Raw genomic sequence first — 23083 nt, 5'->3', positions numbered from 1 at the left:
GGCGGACAAGGAATGCGAGACGGGACAATACTGAGCACCTAGGCAAAGGAGGCTGGAGATGGGGGAGTCGTGAGAGCGAGGCAGAGTCTCCAAAGACTTAATGTGCAGGAGGAATGGAGAAGTGGAATTGAGGGGGGAGGAGGTGGGGAAGACACTGAAGAAATGCAACAGTACAAAAGCAAGGCTAAGACTCCTCTAAAATAGAAAGGCACTTTCACATGTACATACTACAGATGTACATTGACACGATTAGGTAACAGTCACAAGCAGAAGCTACCAGTACTGCAATGGATCAAACCAACAGGAAAGGACAATACTGATTTAATAATGCGGGCAGGAGTTACCCTTAAGTACATACGTAAATAGCAGTCTCTCCCATTACACAGCCACTTACTATACTTTAAGTACCTATAATAACCATCACACTACACATTTAACTCGGATGAATGCTCTAAGGGGGGCATTCACAAATACAGTTTATATATTTCCTTTTACTAAAGAGTTTCTAAGATAAGCATTATGGAACCAGTACAATTACTTAAACATACAAAATTCCCTATGTAATTGAAAGATACAGGTACCCATCTCAGTTATACCACATAGACTAATTTTTTTTTCTTTTAAGAAAGTACATTAGGTTAAGTGAAAGCTCAAATTCCAGTTTATTTGAACAATGTGAATGAAGCTGTGCCGAAGTCACTGTGATGCCCCAACCTGGCTGCAGCTGGGTTTGCGGTTCAGGGGGGTGATCTAGGTCGACGGGAAAGCCTTCAATTCTAAAGCTTCTGTGTGCTCAGGGCCTCTGTTGGGGGTGATTCAAAGCAGGACTAAGTCCTCATGCTTTTCTTGTCCCATGACCTCTCACTGCTGTGGCGGCAATAAAAGTGTCTCATTTCAGACTAACAGTCTTCTCAAGTCACCAATAGGCTCTTTAAATTTGGGTTTTAGATGCCAGAGCTTTGCAGATCCCAGCATGTCACCCCCAACTGCTGAGGAGATCACCGCCCACCTAATCCCCTTTCCTTTTCCTTAATTATGATCCAACTTTGGCAGTGATAAACCTACAAAGTAAATACATTCTTCACTGATTTTGACTCACATTTTGACTCCTACACCCATTTGCAGCTCTACACCCACTGATAATGGTTCATGGACATAGTAATAGACTTGGTGGAACCCTGATGTAAATTATGGATGGCTCAAGAGGCACCAGTCAGAGGATGTGGTGTAAAAACACACAAATCTTGTTAACAGTAGCACTTAGACTAAACATGGAGCTTGATGGAGGGCTACAAGTTAAAATGTTTTAGAAATCAATACTCAAAAATGTGCCCTATGTACCTTTTCTTCCCTATTCTAATAATCCACCTTCCACTCCCCTGACCCAAACTAAAAAACTGAGTTGGTAAGGCTACTTCCATTGGGTTCTCTGGATGAGACATGAACTTAAGGTTCTGCCATACATGTTCTTGTGTAAGTGGGGTTGTGTAAGCTTTGTAGGACCATCATTCACCCAGCATTCAAGTTACACCCCTCCCTAAACTGCCCAAGAGGACCAAGTGATTGGTCCCTGACCCTGGCGGGGGTGGGGGGGCAGGACATGTCAAAGATTTCTCTCTTTCTTCTTCATCCCCTCTGCTTTCCCATCTCTACCCTGTGTAGTGCACCTGGGGAGGCCAGGTATCGGATAAATAATCTCTGCTGCTGAAGCTTTTAAGGACTTTACCCTGGTGTTATTTTGGATCCTTTGGGAAGTGGTCATCTTGTCTTATCACTGGAATCTGAAGGCTCTTACTAAACTAATCCTGTCCTTTCTGAGTCCTTTTCCTCCCATGGAATTGCAGGAAGAAAAAGGATGACAGTAAGATAGAGAGAGAGAGAGTGGTAAGGAATGGTGCAACAGGAGACCATCAGGAGCGGTTTCCTGTAAGAAGGCACAGCCTCTGAGGGTCTGAGGGCCTGGAGCAGCACGTTTTCTGCCAAACAGGCAGCAGGAGAGTCCTGATTTGGTGAGCTGAAAAACAAGCCTCTTTCCACCCTAAGTGTAAACAACAAGGAGAGGAGATATGAAAGAGGATGACCAGGGCGAAGCCTGAAGAAGTGAGCTGGCAGGCACAGATCTACAAAGTTAATGTTAAAGCTTATAAAACATACAGGGGCAGTTAAGAATATTCTGCCCTACTGACACTCTCTGCTAACATCTTACTTTCCCATCAGATAAGGAAATGGATTTTATGTATCCTTCCCCTTCCCCTTCCCTAATTTCTACAATGATTACATTTCGTACATACACCTCTCTTTATGTGGCCCACCTTCACTTTGTGCTTCTGTTTCTCCGTCTAGTGACAGAGAATGAGAAAGCCACATGGATTCTGGGGAGATCAAGGAGATTATACAGGAAGGGCATAGCTGGGGAATACTGTGTAACAGAGAAAGTGCTATTCAAAGCTTAAGCCTGGCTGTGTTCCCATTGTGTCTAAAAGTGCTGAAGGGCCAGTAAAGCTCAAGAGCAATGACAACAGGCTGGACACAAATCTGGGCTGGGCCTCTTTTTCAAAACAGGGGAAAGAAAACAAAAGATAATCCTGAAAATTCTCAAGTTTATATTGATCGGGAAATACTTAAACAAAACAAAACAAAAAACAACCCCAAAACCAACCAACAAACAAAGCCTCTTTAAGGGATATATATGAAATTAGGTACTTGGCAAGCAGACAGCAATGACTCTGAAGGCTAACAAGACCTTTCCCTTAATTTCACCTCTTCCTGTGAAAGGATGATTAGACTGGCAAGCTGAGGTAGAGATAAAAAGAATGATTTTGATTTTAGTGCAGATCTTGATTTTTCCCCTGCATGATGCATTCATTCACCTATAGGCCAGAAGTGAAAGCTACAAGACTGAGTAACTGAGTAACTCTTAGGTGCAAATGCAACTGACAATAAGTTTGAAGCCAAATTCAAGTCATCAACAGGCAAGTGTGAAGCTAGATGAAGTCTGTGGTGGTCCAGAGAGGTTAGTTCTGGGCCATTCTCTTTCCTTCCAAAGTAATTGTTCATCTAGAAATTCAATGACAGAGTAGATAAAATGCTCACGAGTTTACGATGAGAAAGATTTGTACCCAAGTCAAAAGGACTGAATGAAAGCAACCTTTGAAAGATGGAGAAAGCCACACGTGTTGGCAAAAGAAAACTCAATGGATATCAGAGGAAGAGTGGTCCTTGAATGAGTTCGGCTAATAGATGTTTTTTTAAAAAGGTCACGATTTCAGGGTACAAAATCAACTCATCCAGGAATCTGGAGGTGGTCTCCCTGCAGGCTCTTCCTCTCACACCAAAGTTAGCTTTGCAATGGCTTGCTGAGACACGCGGAGAGGAAAGCCGTGATTTCGGTTTAGAATTACCAGTCTTCCACAGGAAGTTTAAAGGAACGAGGGTAATTTATTAAGATAAGAGAAGGCCAAGGGAACAAAGGATTTGAATACTACTGATTCTCCATTTCTACTGGGAACACGGGGATTTAGGGGGAGATAGAAATATTTTCGAGGAGTGGTTAAGTGACAGATTTCTGAAGAAGCTTGTTGAATCGCGTGAGCAGGGAGTCTTTAAATTAGACGGTGCATTATAGTCCTTCATGAATCCTGGGGACAGACTGGAGGTCTTCGAGGGCCTGGCAGGGCTTGTGAAGGGGGAGTGACAGTGACAGCTGCAGGTGCCGTTCTCCTTTCCAGGTTCAGTTCAAGCGGTAACAGTGGAGGTTCTCTCTGCTCCCACTGAGCTTTTAATTGGGACCCAGGGGAATTATTATTTTGAAGGAGGAAACCGCTCAAACTAAGGAAGGACCCCCTGTGACTACTGCCTGCCTTCAGGATGAGCTGGGCCCCCACACGGGATCAGCACTACTCACTGTCGGCTACTAAATAATGCCATTTTCCAGCTTTCTGCCCTTCCCTGGCATTCCACTGACCCATCCTGGTTAAACTCAACAAGACCTGGAACACGAACTTTAGTGTCTTGGTCAAGGCATTTCTGACTCACTAGAAACCAAACCCATTGCTTTCAAGTTGACTGCAGCTCTTAGCCACCCAACAGGACAGACTAGAACCGATCCATGGGGTTTCCAAGGCTGTAAATGTGGAAGTAGATGGCCACATCTTTCTCCTGTGGAGTAGTTGGTGGGTTTGAACCGCCAACCTTTTGGTTAGGAGCTGAGTGCCTTTAAGACTGTGCCACCAGTGTGCTCTTCCTGCTTCCTAGGCTACTCTATGTCTGAAGCACAGTACAATGCAGAGAGTGGGGTTGCTTTCATTGCATGTGGTGCAGCATTGGATTTTCAAGTAAGTCTAAGTGTTTCTATTGTCTTTAAAATGACGTATGTCCAGTTATTAAAAAAAAAAATACAAAATACAAATGCCCGTGTTAATTTAGCTAGTCTCAGACATTACATTCGGGAACATAGAAAAGCCAAAAGGGCTCCAGTTACAAGCACAACACCAATGAAAGCTATGGATTGGTGACTTCTGCCACAAATCCATTTCTTTTTTTCTTTTTTCTTTTTTAACCAACTCCTCTGATAACCTTGTTGGGCTGGTTTTTACATTGTGCAGGACTTGTCTGTGGGACCCTGGGAAGGCGGGGCAGGTCCTATGGTTGGGTTTGTTTTTGGAAGGACAGTGGGTTTGGGTCTGAGGGCCGGGGGCTTCAGCTGGACACCCATTCTGGGCGCTACCATGGGCTTGAAAGTACTCATCGTGTCACTGGAGGAGCTCGTGCTGCGGCGAATCTGGGGCTCAGAGCTCCGGAGGGCAACGTTGTGCAAAGGGCTGAGAGATTCCGTGGAAGAGGCGGGGGTGGGAGAATTCTTCACTTGCTCCAAGGTATCCAGCACCACGTCAGGGGCGTGCTTGGCCGTACTCTGCCTCTCCAGTTCTCGGAGTTCATTCAAGGCAGTGTTCATTGTATCCTCAATATCCTGTTGAGAGATCATTAGAAACACTGAGAACAGGCTGATGATCAATACCAACGGAGAAACCTATACAGTTCATTTCAGAGCAAGCAGGTCAGTGAAGAGTATGACTATGTGAACTTCATCACCTATAGAGTACAAGGTGCTCTGGTGGTCTAGTGGCAAGGAGCTACACTGCAATCCCAAAGGCACGCGCTTCGAGATCAGCATCTGATCTGTGGGAGAAGGATGGGCAATCTTCTTCCCTGTGTTTAACTGCCTCTGAAAACCCACCGGAGGGTCAGCTGTGAGTTAGTTCTGACTCTATGGGACAAACCATCACCACCACCACCATATAGAAACATAATGCCATCACACACAATTATTTTGACTCTAAGTGTTTAAGAGACTAAGATGTAATTGCTTATGAAGTAACATCAAACATTTGTCATTCCTGCCTTTTAGTGGTTTTGACATTGCACGCCGACTTACTCAAGTTTCAGTTGGTGGTTAAAAGGTAGCTTACATTTAGATATTGCTGCAGTTTTTCAAAGAATGTGAATAGGAATGATACACATCAGGCTACAATGTTAATTCATTCAACAAAGAATTTTGAGAACTTACTAAGCACTTACATAACACCTAGCAGTTATTTAAAAGTGGCTGACGTCCTCCCTAGAATGCCCTCCCTTGTTTAGTGGCTCTCAATGAAAATAACACCGCACACATGGGCATTTTTATAATCTGTACTCTGTGCAGAATTTTTTAACTCCACAATGACTGGCTGGCACTGCTGGCATTTCGTAGATGGGGACAGAGATAGCAGATATCTTGCAAGCATCTTGGACAGTTTATAAACAATGAAGAGTCCTATATTGTGTCAAATTTCCCTCAAGGTATTTCTGCAAGGGAAAACCCTGTTCATAATAACCTGAATCTAGAACCCAACCGTTTCCTCACATATGCAGATGCCCATGCACTTGCAAAGAATTTTTGGCATGATACTGAATTTTTCAAGAAGGCAACTATTAGACGCTGGCATTGTTGTTAAGGCATTTAGCCCTAGGATAAAGATTAAGGCTGTCACTTCTGTAAAGATTTACAACCTTTGAAACTGCAAGGGACAGTTCTAGTCTCTGCTACAGGTTTGCTATGAGGCAGTTGGTTTTTCTATGATCAAGAATTTTCTAGCGGGACAGAAAGGGGGGGGGAAAGAATTTTCTAGCATTTTGAGAAAGTCCCATCACTAATGCAAACATTGCTCATGGAATTTGAGTTAAAAACCAATTAATCCAACAGTCCTGTATCATTATGAATTTTTAATTATTGCATTTGTGGCTTTGCCACATACACGTGAATCCATCTATTTGTTTTCTAGTGTAGTCTAGCTCAAGCATATGTTGTTTCAGTATTTAGTCTCTCCTTTACTGAATATAGAGTTTTACATATTTTTTCCAAAACATGTATATTATCTATGAATTTCTTTGTTAGTAAAAGGTGATTTATAGAGCGGCTGTTTTCTGAAAGGCGGGGTGCTGGGGAAGACAGAGTGGCGACCTCTGCCCTGGTCTGATTGAAATGCCTCTTCCTTGCATTCCCAAGACTCCTTCCACTCACCTGAGCACTCTGTTGTTGTTAGGTGCTGTTAAGTCAAAACCAACTCCCAGCTGACTCTCCATTGCCTTTTTAGAGGTTTTTCATTACATGGGAGGAGACTGTCCATCCTTTCCTAGGATTAGCTGGTGCAGGTTTTAAATTACAAGGGAGGAGAATGCCTGTCTTCCTCCCTTGAAATAATTGGTGGATTTGAACCACACACTTTTGAGTCGGCAGCAAAACTCCTTACCACTAAGCCACCAGAATGCATACCCTTCACTAAACCTTCCCTAGTAGCTGGTCTCTATTCCTTTCTCCAATAGACTGTAAGCGCCTTGAGGAGGGAACTATTAATAAGGAGGAGGGAACTGTGCATTGATAAAGGCCAGAATGGGACCGGACATACAGCAAAGGTCAATAAAGGTTGTTGTTACCTGTTGAGCAGATTATCTGAGAGGCTGGGCTCTATGAGGAGAAGTGTGGCGTCAGGATTGGTGGAAGATCTATCAACAATCTGCGATATGCAGATGACACAACCCTGCTTGCTGAAACTGAGGAGGACCTCATGCACTTGCTGCAGAAGGTCAAGGACTGCAGCCTTCAGTATGAATTGAGGCTTGATGTCAAGAAGACAAAGATTCTCACCACTGGACCAATTGGTAGCATCAGGATGGATGGTGAAGTGATTGAGATTGTTCACAACTTTTGTCTGCTTGGCTCCACGGTCAACACCCTTGGCACCAGTTGTTGTTGTTGTTGTTATGTGCCGTTGAGTCGCTTGCAACTCATAGCGACCCTATGTACAACAGCCCTAAACTCTGCTCTATCCTGTGCCAATCTCACTGCCTCCGACACACCCATCCCGATTACCCCAGTCACTGAATCAATTCACCTCATAGAGGGCCTTCCTCTCCTGCGCTGTCCCTCCACCCTCCCAAGTATGATGTTTCTCTCCAAGGACCTGTTCCTCCTTACAACATGTCCAAACTATGTCAGACAAAGTCCCAGAATCCTTGCCTCCAAGGAGCAGCATGGTTTAACCCTCTACAGGATGAATATTTGTTTTCTTGGCAGTCCACGGTACATTCAATACTCTTCTCCAGCACCACAGCTCAAAGGTATCAATTCTCTTTCTGTCCTTCCTAGTCATTGTCCAACCCTCAGATGCATAACAAGTGATTGCGAAGACCATAGCCTGTATTGGACGCATCGTAGTCTCCAGAGTGACACCATTGCTCTTCAGTACTTTGGAGAGATTCCTAAACAGCAGACTTTCCCACTGCAATATGTTTTTTGACTTCCTGGCTACCAGGCTATGGTCTTCGCAATTACTTGTTATGCATCTGAGAGTTGGACAATGACTAGGAAGGACAGAAAGAGAATTGATGCCTTTGAGCTGTGGTGCTGGAGAAAAGTATTGAATGTACCATGGACTGCCAAGAAAACAAACAGATTCATCCTGGAGAGGGTTAAACCAGGCTGCTCCTCCTTCATCTGACATAGTTTGGACATGTTGTAAGGAGGGACTGGTCCTTGGAGAGGGACATCATGCTTGGGAGGGTGGAGGGAGAGCGCAAGAGGGGAAGAGGTTAGTTAAATGAATAAACAGGGATACTATGGTGGCCTAGTGGTAAGAACTTGGGCTGTAATCCTGAAGTCACGTGGTTTGAATCCACCAGCTGCTCTGGATGGGCAATCTCCTCCCGTGGATTACTGCCTCTGAAAACCCACTGAGGGTCAGCTCTGGGTCAGTTCCGACTTGATGACATACAACAACAGCAATGGCAATGTTAAATTAGGGAGCTTTGGTGTCCTCATGGGAGGAAGCTGCATTGCAATCCTAAAGGCATGCGGTTCAAATCCACCAGCTGCTCTGTGGAAAAATGATGCACAATCTCTTCTTGTGCAATTTACTGCCTCTGAAAATCCACTGGAGGGTCAGCTATAGGTCTGTTCTGACTCGAAGGGACATAGACATACAGAATGTCTCCAATAATGCATATCATGGATACAATGATCACCTACCAATACTGCAGTGTTTTTAAAAGCACCCTCTGAGATTCCGTTGGCCTATTTTAGAAAACAATTTGCATGGGTTTTTTGTTTTATTTTTCATGACTATTATGATTGGCGTGCTACTTGTCTTCCTGGGAAAATCTGAAAACTTGAGATGGAAAAATAAATAAAGGTCAAAGCTGGAAGCCATTTTGTGAGGATGATATCATGTTTCAAATGATTACTTTCATATGTGATTTCCATTTGCTGCTAAACATATGGGTTTGTCTTTTTTAAAAAAAATAAGAAATATCTGTCACAAAAAGAAAATTTGCAGAATCTGATTTTACCCAATGATTTATAAGAAAAAGAATTTTTTACTTTAGAAGGAAAAAAGGTTAAACAGATCTAATGATGCCCTTCCATCCCTCTCTCAATCTCCTCATCCCCATTTCTCTAACCAAAATGTGCTCAGGTGCCTGCAGCCAGCAGGACATACTGAATTTCTGAATCATTAAACGTAGCTATAGTCAAGCATCACAATTTTAGAATACGCCTAAAACCAGCTTCGTGTAGGCCATTAACTTTTAGAAACAAAACGTCAAAAGTCCATTTGATTTTTGTTAAGAAATTACTAGACATTTGAAACGGACTTAGCTGAAAAAACCCCAAAAGTCACACTAGACTCTTCATCCAAACTTATTTGCTATCCTGAATTCTTTTTAGTTAGGATACTGAAAAGAACTTGAACATTAGTCATATCATAGTTGGATAGCAGGTTTTCTTTCCTCAAATGTGTTTCAGCCATTTCCTGGTCACTCTTTTTCCAATCAACTGCATTATTTTTTAAGCTTCACTGATGGTTGGAAGATGCTTGAGGACCTATTCTTTGCTCTGTCACTGGCTGTACCACTGGACCAACTGGCAGCATCAGGATGGATGGTGAAGAGATTGAGATTGTACACAGCTTTAGTTTGCTTGGTTCCACAGTCAACAGTCTTGGCACCAGCAGCCAGGAAATTAAAAGGTGCATTGCCATGGGAAAGTCTGCTGTTAGGGACCTCTCCAAAGTGCTGAAGAGCAATGGTGTCTCTCTGGAGATTAAGGTGCGTCTGATACAGGCCATGGTCTTCGCAATCACTTGTTATGCATCAGAGAGTTGGACAATGACTAAGGAGAATAGAAGGAGAATTGATGCCTTTGAGATGTGGTGCTGGAGAAGACTATTGTGAATACCATGGACTGCTAGGAAAACAAACAGATTTGTCCTGGAGAGGGTTAAACCGGGTGGCTCCTTGGAGGCAAGGATTCTGAGGCTCCGTCTAACATACTTTGGACATGTTGTGAGGAGAGACCGGTCCTTAGAGAGGGAAATCATGCTTGGGAGGGTGGAGGGACAGCGCAGGAGAGGAAGGCCCTCTATGAGGTGGACTGATTCAGTGACTGGGATAATTGGGATGGGAGTGTCAGAGACAGTGCAATTGGCACAGGACAGAGCGGAGTTTAGGGCTGTTGTACAGGCGACTCGACGGCACATAACAACAACAACAATTTGTGGGTCTGATTTTCAGAACAAACCAGAGCACAAAAGCGTGAAACTAAGCTAAACGCACTAATACTGAGTTTACTCTGTCGTTTCTAATTGTTAGATAAAACTGCAGAGTTCGTATTCCCAGTCCCTGTTGGGAAATGATGACAGACAGGAATGGGTTCAGGAGTGAAGCAGGACCCAAAGGGTGAATTATTATTTATGCCACTATTCATTGCCCAATATGTCATTTCCCAGATTGAAAGTGTCCTTCATACACTAGAATCTTCCTTTTTCTTCCTCTTCATTCTGTTCCATCTTCTGTCTTCTTTACTTCCTCTAGAAGACATATGGTAACTGGGAGAGCTGGCCCTTTCTCATTATTCCTCTTTTTCACAATTTTCCTAGCTATTTAGCAATGGCAGATTTGAATCTCCTGGCTCTTACATTTCTGGCATGTCTCTGTTTTAAGGGACATGAATCTAAGAAATCTTTTTTTTTTTTTTTAATCTAAGAAACTTACTTAGCTCTTCCAGGTGACAAATGGCTTCTCAAAGAAGACTCAGCCAGACATTAGAGAATGGGCTAATTACCTTTCTTGATTCTTTAGTTGATCCTACACAAGAAACATGACTGTACATTTGGTTAATTGCACAATACACCACACCAGAGCTCCTCCACAGTTGTATGACGTGAAAGGAACTCCTTTACATCTCTCCCATCACACCCCCGGTCCCTAACACATACTATTGTGTTAACAGCATCATACCTGAGCAATTGTCTCTGGGTCCAGTGGCTTGTGGTCATTGAAACCTGTGTACTGCCCCGACGATGTTGACCGTCTAATAGGAGGGCTGTCAATCTTCTTGAGGGAGTCGTGCCGGCTGATATTGGTCAGGCTGCCGTGGCCAGGCCGGCGCCGCCTTTCAGGACTGCCATTGTTGAGGCCACGATTCTGTAGCAAGCCCCGGGGGTGACCACCCAGGCTTGGGGACCCAAGGTCAACTGAAGAATTGGACAGAGGATGTGGGGGATGGAGAGGGCAATGGCCATCACTGGTCCTGCCAGGACGCCTTACTGAAGGGGGTGGCTCTCCTCTTTTTCGTTGTCTAAATCCAGAGAGAGAAAATAGGGTAGATTATCACCCGGGGTAATGCTGCAAGGCTGAAGGTACAGTGGCTCATTGTGGTAACCAGACTCCACTCACCTGGCCAAATAGCCATCGGAATGGCGGTCTGTTGGGGAGCTCATGTCCTTGGATGAAGACTTGTCTTCAGTGACTGGCCCACTGCTGGCCTCACTGTCTGCTTTTTGGCTCAGAGTGTCTGAAAATGTATCATCCCTGAAACAGTGAAAATCGAAATGAAGGACTTGAGAAGAATGGAGATGATGATAAAAACAACAGCAAGTAGTGTGGTATTTAGGAGTCACTGGGTGTTGCAATTTTTTTTTTAATTAAAAAAAATTATTTTATATTTTTTTGCTTACAACGTTCATGTGCAAATGGCTTTTATGTGAGACTGCTAACTGGACAACTGCTAGTTCAGGTCCACCTATAAGTACTTTAGATAAAGGCAGGGGATCTACTTCCAAAACAACCAGCCCTTAGAACTCCATGAAGCAAGTTTATTCCAACACATGCTGCCGTGGGTCAGAGTGGCATTAAGGGATCTGCTGTATTCATTTTATTACTCTACGTAAATAAAAATACGTACTGCTGTCAGATCTGAACTGACTCATAGCTGACCTTCCAGTGGGTTTTCAGAGGATGACAATCTTATGGGAACAGACTTCCTATCCTTCTCTCATGGAGAAGCTGGCAGACTTGAATCACTTGCCTGTGGGTTGGTGGTGCAACTTCTAACCCAATAGGCCAACAGAGCTCCCAAAAATATGCAAGTCTCTTATTTTATATGTTTTTTTCCTCCAATATAAAAACAATACAGTTTTGAGGCAGATAAATAGAAAAATTCAAGTATAGGAGAAGGAAAAAACCCCCAATCTTCTATAACATATTCATTCCTCGGACACATACACAGAGTGTGTGTATGTGAAATGGATTGATTCGGTGACTGGGGTAATGGGGGTAGGTGTATCAGAGACATTAAAATTGGCTCAGGACAGAGTAAGAGGTCAGAGCTGCTGTACACAGGGTCACTATGAGTCAAGGGCACATATGGCACATAACAACAATAACTACAGATATACAGATATAGATACAGTATTTACACGATATGTTTTTGTACTATAGATTTATATTATTGTATGTTTAAACACACAAATATAATTTCCTTGATTATGAGATATTTTAACAGTTCTGAAATTGGACTTATGTGATCATATTTCCCTTTTTCTTGAAAAACTGCCCTTATATTTATGGTGCTTAGTAAAATGCAATGTTGACAAAATTGGGGTAATACTGTCCATAATATCTGAAAGTTGCTTTTTTACATAATATGCTATGAGTATCTTCCCATATCTTCAAATATTTTTGAAATGAAGGTCTTTTCATCAAGGCGGGGGGAGGCCGGGGGATGACTCTTTAGATTTTAGGTGTGTATTCTCCCTTTTAGGGGGCTCTGGGAGTGGTAAGGAGCTGCACTGACAACCCAAAGGCACATGGCTCGAATCTATTAGTTGCTCATAGAAGATGTGCAAACTCCTTCCGTATGATCAATTTACTGCCTCTGAACACCTGCTGGAAGGTCAGTTAAGTGTTGACATGACAGCACATAATATCAAATAACAACATTTTCCCTTTTGGAAATCTGGAGTTGAAACAGTAAACTGATACCAAGGGGATACTAACATTTTTGGAATTCACAGTATTATTTCAACCCTGAAAGCCATTCTTTGTACAAATGAGTTTTCTAAGCTCCAGTATGGGCCCAAAAGATATCTCCCATTAGTCTTGGCTCTCAACCGACTGGTAAGAATTTGGAAAATGAAAACTTTATCCCAAGGTGAAAAGCTGTTCAGTTCAGAACTTTATCTCTGTAATCCTTTCTGTGCTCTTGTCACAAGATCTGGCCTGGGTTAAGAACAGCGGCTGGAGTCCTCCATGGGGAGGAGGGAGACAAGCGAAATGAGGCCTACTCACATGTCTTGCACCACTATGTACTGGTGAGGCACGAGCCCATCAATCCCGTTGTGTCTGCCTTCCCACCAGTCCTCGGATGCACGGTGATACAGCAGCAGGGAAGCCCCCTTCTTGAAAGACAGTTCTCTGGCCGACCGCCCAACATAATCAAACTTGGCTATTGCTTCTATTGGCTCACATTCTGTGGAGGACAGACCAGAAAACTGTCAGGGACAGGTGGGTAAGAGGGCATGATATATCATCTGAAAGATCTGTACGAGGTGATTTGCATATTCATATTGAACAGGGTAATAAACTAATCATGATGAAAACAGAGGCTTTAAAAGAGATACAAAGTGTAATAATGAATGCATGAATGTAAGCTTTCCTTAAAAATTATAATTTTAAAACAACACACACAGTGGAGGAAAGATACATCAGCATACATGATAATTAAATTAGTGGTTTTCTGTTATCAATGAGACTACTGTATTAAATAATTTGTTATCAAAGAAAGAGAAAAACATTTGTTTACTGTCATCAGTTTCTAAAGGGAAAAAAAACCACTCCATAGTAAGACATTGGTTTTTCATTTTCACAGTATCTTTTGGAAAGGAAATGGTAGTCTAATAAAAAGTATTTTAAGCTTTGCAGTGTGACACAGAAAACTTTTCCTTGGATTGTAATACCCTTTAAAATTGTTCCAATGTTATTTTTGACACAGATGCTATTTCCTTGCAACATGTTGATGCTACTTATAACATGGCAAAATCACTCTTCCAGAGAATATACAGAATTTCTGCTTTACTAGCTTAAAGAAAATCAGGGTTGTAAAAAATAACCACATTAAATCTATTAGAACACTTAATTTCTCCATGTACTTTTCTGGCACTAACAAATCCTCAAACTATCATGAAAGGTAATAACTTTATTTTCTCTAGTATTAAAACCATATTTAAATCTTAACTCTGAAATAAGCATGTCTTCAATTGCCTTCTACCAGCATTAAAAGACCAGATTAAAAAAATTACATGTTCTAGAGATGAAAGGATATTCAAGGGAATGTTACTGAGTGAAAAAAAAAATCCACACTTCAGAGGTTACATACCACATGATTCCATTTATATCACACTCTGGAAATGACATAATTATAGAGATGGAGACCAGACTGGTGGCTGTGAGTGGTTAGGAATGGGTGAGAGCTGGAGAGAGGCGCGGGTGGGTCTGGCTATGAAAAGATATACAAGGGATCCTAGTGAGGAAACCACTCTGTATTTTGACTGTGAGGGTGGATACAGAACTAAACACATGGGCTCCTACACACACACACACACACACACACACCCCAGTGCATGTAAACTATTGAAATCTGAATATATCTGACAGGTTGTATTGATGGCAATAGTTTCAATGTAACATTGGACTATAGTCACACAAGATATTACCATTAGGGAAGACTGGGTAAAAAAAAGTATGGTATCTTTCTGTATAATTTTTTTCAAACTATGAGTCTTTACATAAAATGTATACATGTTTACATGTATATGTAAAAATGAAAAAAAGAAAAAGGTGATGAAGAACTCAGCTTAATGTTGGAATTTGAATTTTGCTCAATTCTGACCACAAGAGCTGAAAGCAAATAAAAAATACAAGCTAAACAAAACAGACATTTTTGTGATTCAATTTATTCCTCAGGTCAGGGTCTTAGCTCTTTTTGCTCCCCTGTGTCTAGTACCCAACTTTATTCCTGCTGTTGCCACTATGTCAACATGTTGTTGTGTGCCGTTGCATCAGAACTGCCCATTTTTCTCCCATACAGCAGGTGGTGGGTTTGAACTGCTTGCCTCTGTGTTGGCAGGTACAACTTCTTAGTACTAAGCCACCAGAGTCAATTTCTAATCAATAACTAACAGAGTGAAGAAGAGCCAGGACAAGTGCAAATGCTTATAGAGATACATTTATATAACAGGCAATTCCTCATTTTCTAAAATTTGAGCTTGGATTAGTTTCTAACTATTCTGAAGTATGTGTATGCATAGCATATCAAAACCTGAATAACTACCAACTAGTTTTATAGCAAAAGGATTTTTCTCTTGATAATAAATCTCTCTGTTTCAGAACTGTTTTCCCAAACAGACTGTAGTACCTTTAATAATTATTGTACCCTATGTACAACAGCCCTAAACTCTGCTCTGTCCTGTGCCAATTGCACTGCCTGACACAACCATCCCGATTATCCCAGTCACTGAAACAATCTACCTCATAGAGGGCCTTCCCATCCTTCTATGTTCCTCTACCCTACCAAGCATGATGTCCCTCTCCAAGGACTGGTCCCTCCTTACAACATGTCCAAAGTATGTTAGATGGAACCTCAGAATCCTTGCCTCCAAAGAGCCGCCCTGTTTAACCCTTTCCAAGATGAATCTGTTTTTTTTTTTTCTAGCAGTCCATGGTACCCTCAATACTCTTCTCCAGCACCAAAGCTCAAAGGCATCAATTCTCCTTCTATCCTCCTTGGTCATTGTTCAACTCTCTGATGCATAACAAGTGATAGCAAAGACCATGGCCTGTATCAGATGCACCTTAGTCTCCAGAGAGACACCATTGTTCTTCAGTACTTTGGAGCGTTTCCTAACAGCAGACTTTCCCATCGCAATACGTCTTTTAATTTCCTGGCTACTGGTGCCGAGAGTGTTGACTGTGGAGCCAAGCAAACTAAAGCTGTGAACAATCTCAATCTCTTCACCATCCATCCTGATGCTGCCAATTAGCCCAGTGGTGAGAATCTTTGTCTTCTTGACATTGAGCCTCAATCCATATTGGAGGCTGCCGTCCTTGACCCTCTGCGGCAAGTGCTTCAGGTCCTCCTCACTTTCAGCAAGCAGGGTTGTGTCATCTGCATATCGCAGATTGTTGATATATCTTCCATCAATCTTGACCCCACATTTCTCCTCATAGAGCCCAGCCTCCCAGATAATCTGTTCTGCATACAGGCTGAGAAGGTATGGAGACAGGACACATCCCTGGTGTACGCTCTTCCCAATTTTAAACCATGCAGTGTTTCCTTGCTCTGTTCTGATGACTGCCTCTTGATCCAAGTATAGGTTTCTAATTAGCAAGATCAAGTGTTCTGGGATTCACATTCTTCTCAGAGTCAGCCACAGTTTATGATCCACACAGTCAAATGCCTTTGCATAGTCAATGAAACACAGACATTCTTCCGGTATTCCCTGCTTTCAGCTAAGATCCATCTTACATCAGCTACAATATCCCTAGTATCACGACCCCTTCTAAACCCAGCCTGGACTTCTGGCAGTTCTCTGCTGATGTGTTGTTCCAGTCGTTTTTGGGTAATCTTCATTAGAATCTTGCTTGCATGTGAACTATATACTATAATATACTATTGAAGGTGAATAGTATATACTATTGCAGAATTGCAATGTTATATTCTCCAAACAGCATACTTCTTGGTGAAATCAACACACATGTAATTTTTAAAACAACTCTTTAAGTCCTTTAGAAATTGACTATAAATTTTTTTAAAAAATTATATATATAAACACTTCCGGTAATCCCCTTTTAACATGCTATTTTCTTTTTTAAAACAATATAATAATACAGATAGCAGTATGTCTGATACCTATAAGTTTGTTTCATTGAGTATTTACTGTAACTCTACATGTAAAAACAGTAACTTTAGATTTCTAATTGTTGAGGTAAAGAATAAATCCTGGTTGATCTGAGATGACTGATACAGAAGTTTAATGCCGTTTTTCTTGTTCTTTTTGCCACAGAACAATGTGCCATTAAGTTGAAACGGACTCAAAGCTGACCTTCCAGAGGCAGTAAATCACATGTGAGGACACTGCTCATCCTTCTCCCACAGAGCAGCTCGCAGACTGAACCCACCTGCCTTTTCGTCGGCAGTGCACATCTTGACCATTAGGTCACCAGAGATCCCTTAGTGGATAGAAACAAGCATACCCATGGAGGAGGACATGATCATTTCTTTAAAATGAACTCAGTGACAGAGTACTCACATACATCCACATAATGGTCTTATGGAAGAAAAATTGAGGCAGCTCTGGTGGCTTATTGGTAAGGCATTGTGCTGACAACTCAAAGGCAGTTGGTTTGAATCCACTAGAGAAAGATGGGCAATTTCCACTTGTGTAATTTACTGCCTCTGAAAATCCACTGGAAGGGCAGCTGAGTCAGTTCCTACTTGATGGTCCTTAACACGAATAAAAATTTTAAATGCTACCAGTACATGACACAGTATACCGTCTACATACTTTTCAAAAGGAAATAGAGAACTATCAATGCTCATTCATGCTAGTTTTGATAGATACACTATCAATCATATATGTTGTTGTTGACTGCAGTCGAGTTGAGCATGACTCATAGTGACCCTATGAACAAAAGACCTGAAGTCTTTATATAACTATCATCATTTATCAAAGTTTCCAGAGGCATGTTATTTAGGAAGTGGATGCCACGCCTGCTTCCAAATCTTTTAAGACACACACACACACACACACACACACACACACACACACTATCTATTCTACCAATTGACAGGAGCTCTGGTGGTCCAGGCCATAAGGGATTACACAGCTCTGTGTGTCACACCTCTCTGGCAGTTAAGCCTACGAGCTGCTGCACAGGATAAAGATGGGTAACTTCTAGTGCCATTTACAGCCTCCAAAACCCAATGGAAGATCAGCTATGAGTCAATTCTAACTTTATGGCAATCAGTCCGAGTATTTTTCAGACAAATCTATCTATATTTACAAAAAGAATAATGGCACAATGATAATTTATATGATGATCATATTTTTTTCTTGTTTGGTTTGTTAAAACAATCAGAGAGAAGATCATCAGACTCTGCTCATTTCATTCAAATATTGAGAAGTAACAAAAGAATGACGAGAGGAAGAAGAAATACACTTGACTGGTCATCTTAGTACATCAATGAGTAATTTTCAGCAATTTCATTATTTTGACTCTTTCCTCTGTGAGAACCATTTCTGTCAAGTGTCAATCAATAAGCTATTCACACACATCTTAGCCTATTCACTGCAGAGCAAATATATCTTAGGGTGTCATGATGCCTCACCCCCTTTTCATCACATATAGAGCCTCACAGTCCTTTGAGGTCCTGCAGACTTTCTAGAAACTGCTAATGATATCAATACACCGGCAGCCAAATTGTAATATAATAACTTTATTTTCTTATGAGGCAATTACAATTTTGTGCAAAGAGGAAGACAAATTCAGCAGATCCAATTTTCTGACTGCCTAGTGATGTCAAGTCTTCATCTTCCATTTCTTGTAACTTTATACAAAACGTTAGCACTCTGGGACACTGCTGTCCCTGACACTTCCCCTCCTAGATCCGTTACCCACTGTCCTTGAAGATGATGGCTTTGGGCGGTGACAGCCTGTCTTTTGGAAATGAAATTCAGTCCCTTGGTGATACAATGACAGAGAAAAATACTCTATCTGAGGGATCAAAGGGATAATCAATACTCTAGTTAATTTAGTTACAGAACTCTAGAGGATGGCAGGGGGAGAGAATATTTGTTCTCTGTAAGCAATGCTTTTCTTTTCAGTGAAAATAGTCAAAATACACAGTAAAATAAGAAAGCTGCTCTCTTGTAATCAAGAGGTAAGAACAACTGACAGGTGGAACAGTGGTGAGACTGACGTGTGTGGAGATAGACAGGTGGGGGATATCCATGGCTTTTCACCTTGGATTTTCTTGCCATTAGGAAAAGCAAGGAAACACACAGAAAGGTCAGTAGAGAAATGGAATGAATCAAACAGGGAAACAAACAATGTAACTTGAGACAAAAGAAAAGATGGTAGCCAAGGTATTGCTGTGAGACTGTTGAAAGCCATCATCACAAATGCACAAGAGATCCTACTTTATGGAATGTCTTCTAACTTAAGTATAAAAATGTTAATTCATCTTCTTTTAAAGGCCCAAGAAAATGTTCTCTTTTAAGATACATGGATAGTGAACACTAGACACTTTGATAGACCTCTTCTTGAGAAAGTGACTAAAATAGCTGAATTAGAAGAAAATGATATTGCATTAATAAGCTTTAAGATAGAGAGAAACACTTAAAGGCCCAAACTTTGAAAATGACAACCAAGAGTGGTCAGCATTCCAGAACATTTTGTCTCATGGCAATCTCTTCCAAGCTGGTGAATTTAAGCTCCATTTTCTTACAGGAAACACAGACAGACATTCTTCTGGTACTCTCCGCTTTCACCCAAGATCCATCTGACATTGGCAATAATGCCCCTGGTGCCACAACCTCTTCTAAACCCAGTTGGTATTTCTGGTAGTTGTATGTCAATGTACTTGTTTCAGGCATTTGGGGATAATTTTCAGCAAGATTTTGCTTGCATGAGTTTTCAGTGATATTGTTCAATACTACCCACACTCTGTTGGGTCACTTTTTTAGAATGGGAATAAATATGGATCTCTTCCAGTTAGTTGGCCAAATAGCTGTCCTCCAATTTCCTGGCACAACCTGGTGGGCACATCTAGGGCTGCATGTGTATATTAAAATTTGTCCACTGAGGGAGCTCTGGTGGCCTAGTGGCAAGAAGCTGCACTGCAATCCCAGAGGAACACGGTTCGAATCCACCAGATGCTCTGCCGGAGAAGGAGGTGCAATATCCTCCTGTACCAGTCAGATCTGATTTGACGGTACACGCACACAAAATAAAAAAAATTAAAAAAAAAAATTTGTCCACTGGTATTCCATCCATTCCAGGGGGCTTGCTTTATGACTAGTCCTTCAGAGCTGCTTGAATTTCCTTTTTCATCAATTGCCTCTTGATCAAATGTTGTTTCATGAAATTCTTCAGTGTCAGCCAATTCTTTTTGGTACAGTGACTCTGGATACTCTTTTGATGCTTTCTGGATCAAATAATTCTGCTCAGAGAATTTTTAAGTATTGCAATTTGAGGCCTGAATTTGTTCTTCAGTTCCTTCAGCTTAAAAATGCTAAATGAGGTTGTCACTTTTGATTTTCTGACTCCAGTTCTTGCATGTTTCATTGTCACTCTTTTCTTTGTCTTCTGGAGCTGCCTTTTGAAATCTTCTGTTCAGATCCTTAGCTTCTTAATTCCTTCCCTTTGAATTAACTTCTTGGTGCTCTAGTGCAATATATACAGTCTGTTCTGACATCCATCTTGGTTTTTTCTTTCTCCTCTCTCTTTTTCTTTTGTATTTTTCATGGATGGTATTTTTAATATTCTCCCATAGCTCATCTGGTCTTTGTTAATTAGTGTCCAATTTTGTATCTTTATCTTTTCAATTTTTACGTGCAACAGATCATCCAGGAGGCTGGACTTTATATGGGAAATGCAGCATCAGAACTGGAGGAAGACTCATCAACAATCCACATTATGCAGATGACACAACATTGCTTGCTGAGCCCGAGAAGGACCTGAAGCATTTGCTGCAAGAGGTCGAGGACTGTAGTCTCTAATATGGACTGAAGCTCAACATCAAAAAGACAAAGATTCTAGGGAGCTCTGGTGGCCTAGTGGCAAGAAGCTGCACTGCAATCCCAAAAAGACAAAGATTTTCACCAACTGGCAGCACCATGACAGATGAAGAGATTGTTAAACAATTTTAGCTTGCTCAGTTCCAAAATCAACACTCTTGACACTAGCAGTCAGGAAATCAAAAGATTAATTGCATTAGGAAAATCTTCCGTCAGGGACCTCTCTAGAGTGCTGAATAGCAAGAATGTCAATCTGGAGACTAAGATGTGCCTGATCCAGGCCATACTCTCCACAATTACTTACTATGCATTAGAGAGCTGGACAATGAACAAGGATAACAAAAGAAAAATCGATGCCTTTGAGTTGTGGTGCTGCAGAAGAATATTGAATGTACTAAAAGAACTAACAGGTCTGTGCTGGAGAGGGTAAACAAAGTTGCTACTTGGAGTGAAGGATTTTGAAGTTCCATCTCATATACTTTGGGCATGTTGCCTCTAGGGACCGATACTTGGAAAAGGACATAATGCTTGGAAAGGTGGAGGGATGGTGCAGGACAGGAATATCCTGGATGAGATGGATTGACACAGTGACTGGGATACTGGAAGCAGGTGAGTCAGAGATAGTGAGATTTGGCTAAGGACCAGGCAGGGTTCCGAGCTATTATGCATTGGGCTGTTATGAATCACAAGTGACTTGATGGCACATAACACCACCACCAATTTGAGACTCTCAAATATGCCAAACAGACTTGCAGCTTAAATTACTATCACTTATGTGGTCTATAGCACCTCAATCTAAATATTTAATGTGGTCCAAGACTGGCTGTGTACCAGGCAGAAGTAAATGAAAAAGTTCTCTGGAGAATGGGTTATTCTATTGAAGCTACAAGACATTTTCACAATGTTATGAGAAAGGCATTAAAAAAACCTTCCAAAGCCTGACAAAACATATCAGAAAATAAAACTCAATGGATGAGATTCAATAGAAATAAAATGGTGACAAAGTCAGATAGTAGATAGTAGAATCACAAGACATAGACTCTGACACAATGGAAATGACTGACAGTATGGATAAAAAGTGAGAGATTTTAAAAAGGTGATCAAGAAGGAACCAAACAGCTCTAAAAAGAAAACACTGATGTCTCCTGCTTTCAAAAGTTCACTTTACTCTGCGTCTCTTTTATAAGACTTCAATTAGTGCGTGTTTTCACTAACCAAAAGAAATCTGAAGAGGATTTTCATGTACACAGAAAAAGACAAGAAGTGAAACTCATGTCCAGCCTTTGTTTTTCAGGCAGTTGTTAGGTAGGTTGAGTGGGTCACCGAACTCCTTCCCGGGGAGCTCCACTAAGCATCTTGCACTGTGTTGTCAAGGCTCTGAGCTGTGTTTGTGAACACTCTATTCCAGGTTTTATGTGTTCTTAGGTCTGATTTTATAGGTTCATTTTTTGGGTCCAGGGCTGTTATGTGCTGTTGGGCAGCCTGAGACTCACAGAGACTCTACATACTCTGAACTGCCCTGTCCTGAGCCAGTCTCACAGACTCCGACACACCTACCCACATAGCCCCAGTCACTGTGCCAGTCCATTTCATCCGAGGTCTCCCTTTCCTGTACTGTCCCTCCACCCTTCTGTGCATCATGTCCTTCTCCAAGGACCAGTCCCTCCCTCCTGATCATGTGCCCCAAACGGTAAGACGGATTAGAGCTTCAAAATCCTAGTCTCCAAGGAAAAAATTGGTTTCACCCTCTCCAAGACAAACCTATTTATTTTCTTGGCAGTCCATAGTATGGTCAAGTTTCTTTTCCAGCACCATAACTCAAAAGCCTTTATTCTTCTTCTGTCATCCTTAGTCATTGTCCAGCTCTCTGATGCATAGCAAGTAACTGTGAAGACCATGGCCTGGATCAGATGTACCACAGTCTCTAGGCTGACACTGCTGCTTCTCAGTACGCTGGAGAGGTCCCTGAGAGCCGATTTCCCCAGAGCAATTAGTTTTGATTTCCTGACGGCTGCTGCCAAGAGCGCTGATTGTGTAGGCTCACGAATTTTCCCCACCTAAATTAACAATATTAACTTTCTACTTGAACCATTTTAGCTTATGTTTCATAGAAATGCCCTACTTCTGGCTAGCAGGGAAGGCCTGTAATATAATAATTAAAAGAAAAAAGTAAATGGAAGAGTTTTAAGCAGATGAGTCAGCGTTAATAAAAGTCAGAGATAATAAAAAACCTTATGGATATGGCTAAAAAGTTACTGAAAGAAAACTGATAGCTTATATGTTTATACACCCATCAAGGAACTTGACCCAGAATGTGCTAATGACTCCTAAAAATAAATTAACAAACCAAAACAAGAGTCCAGAGAACCCAATAGTAAAATGAACAAAATACTTGGTAGGAATTTTATAAATGG

General features: G+C 41.6%; 1 protein-coding gene across 1 annotated transcript in view; it reads right to left on the bottom strand.

The window, feature by feature from the left end:
- Nucleotides 1-4250: 4250 nt before the first annotated feature.
- SRGAP1 (SLIT-ROBO Rho GTPase activating protein 1) overlaps nucleotides 4251-23083 on the bottom strand; it is a 399631-nt gene continuing 380798 nt past the window's right edge. Inside the window, exons 19-22 of the mRNA XM_006886050.1 lie at nucleotides 13162-13342; nucleotides 11269-11403; nucleotides 10831-11170; nucleotides 4251-4969 (exon numbers count right to left, since the gene is read on the bottom strand). Of these exons, the coding sequence (XP_006886112.1) occupies nucleotides 4592-4969; nucleotides 10831-11170; nucleotides 11269-11403; nucleotides 13162-13342 (1034 nt within the window). The 3' untranslated portion in view covers nucleotides 4251-4591. The remainder of the gene's footprint in view (nucleotides 4970-10830; nucleotides 11171-11268; nucleotides 11404-13161; nucleotides 13343-23083) is intronic.

This window comes from Elephantulus edwardii, unplaced genomic scaffold (assembly GCF_000299155.1).
Source record: "Elephantulus edwardii isolate Elephantulus edwardi_28Jun2011 unplaced genomic scaffold, EleEdw1.0 scaffold00047, whole genome shotgun sequence".
NCBI lineage: Eukaryota > Metazoa > Chordata > Mammalia > Macroscelidea > Macroscelididae > Elephantulus > Elephantulus edwardii.
Note: the sequence above shows the minus strand (reverse complement) of the source record. Positions and strands in the feature narration are given on the sequence as shown.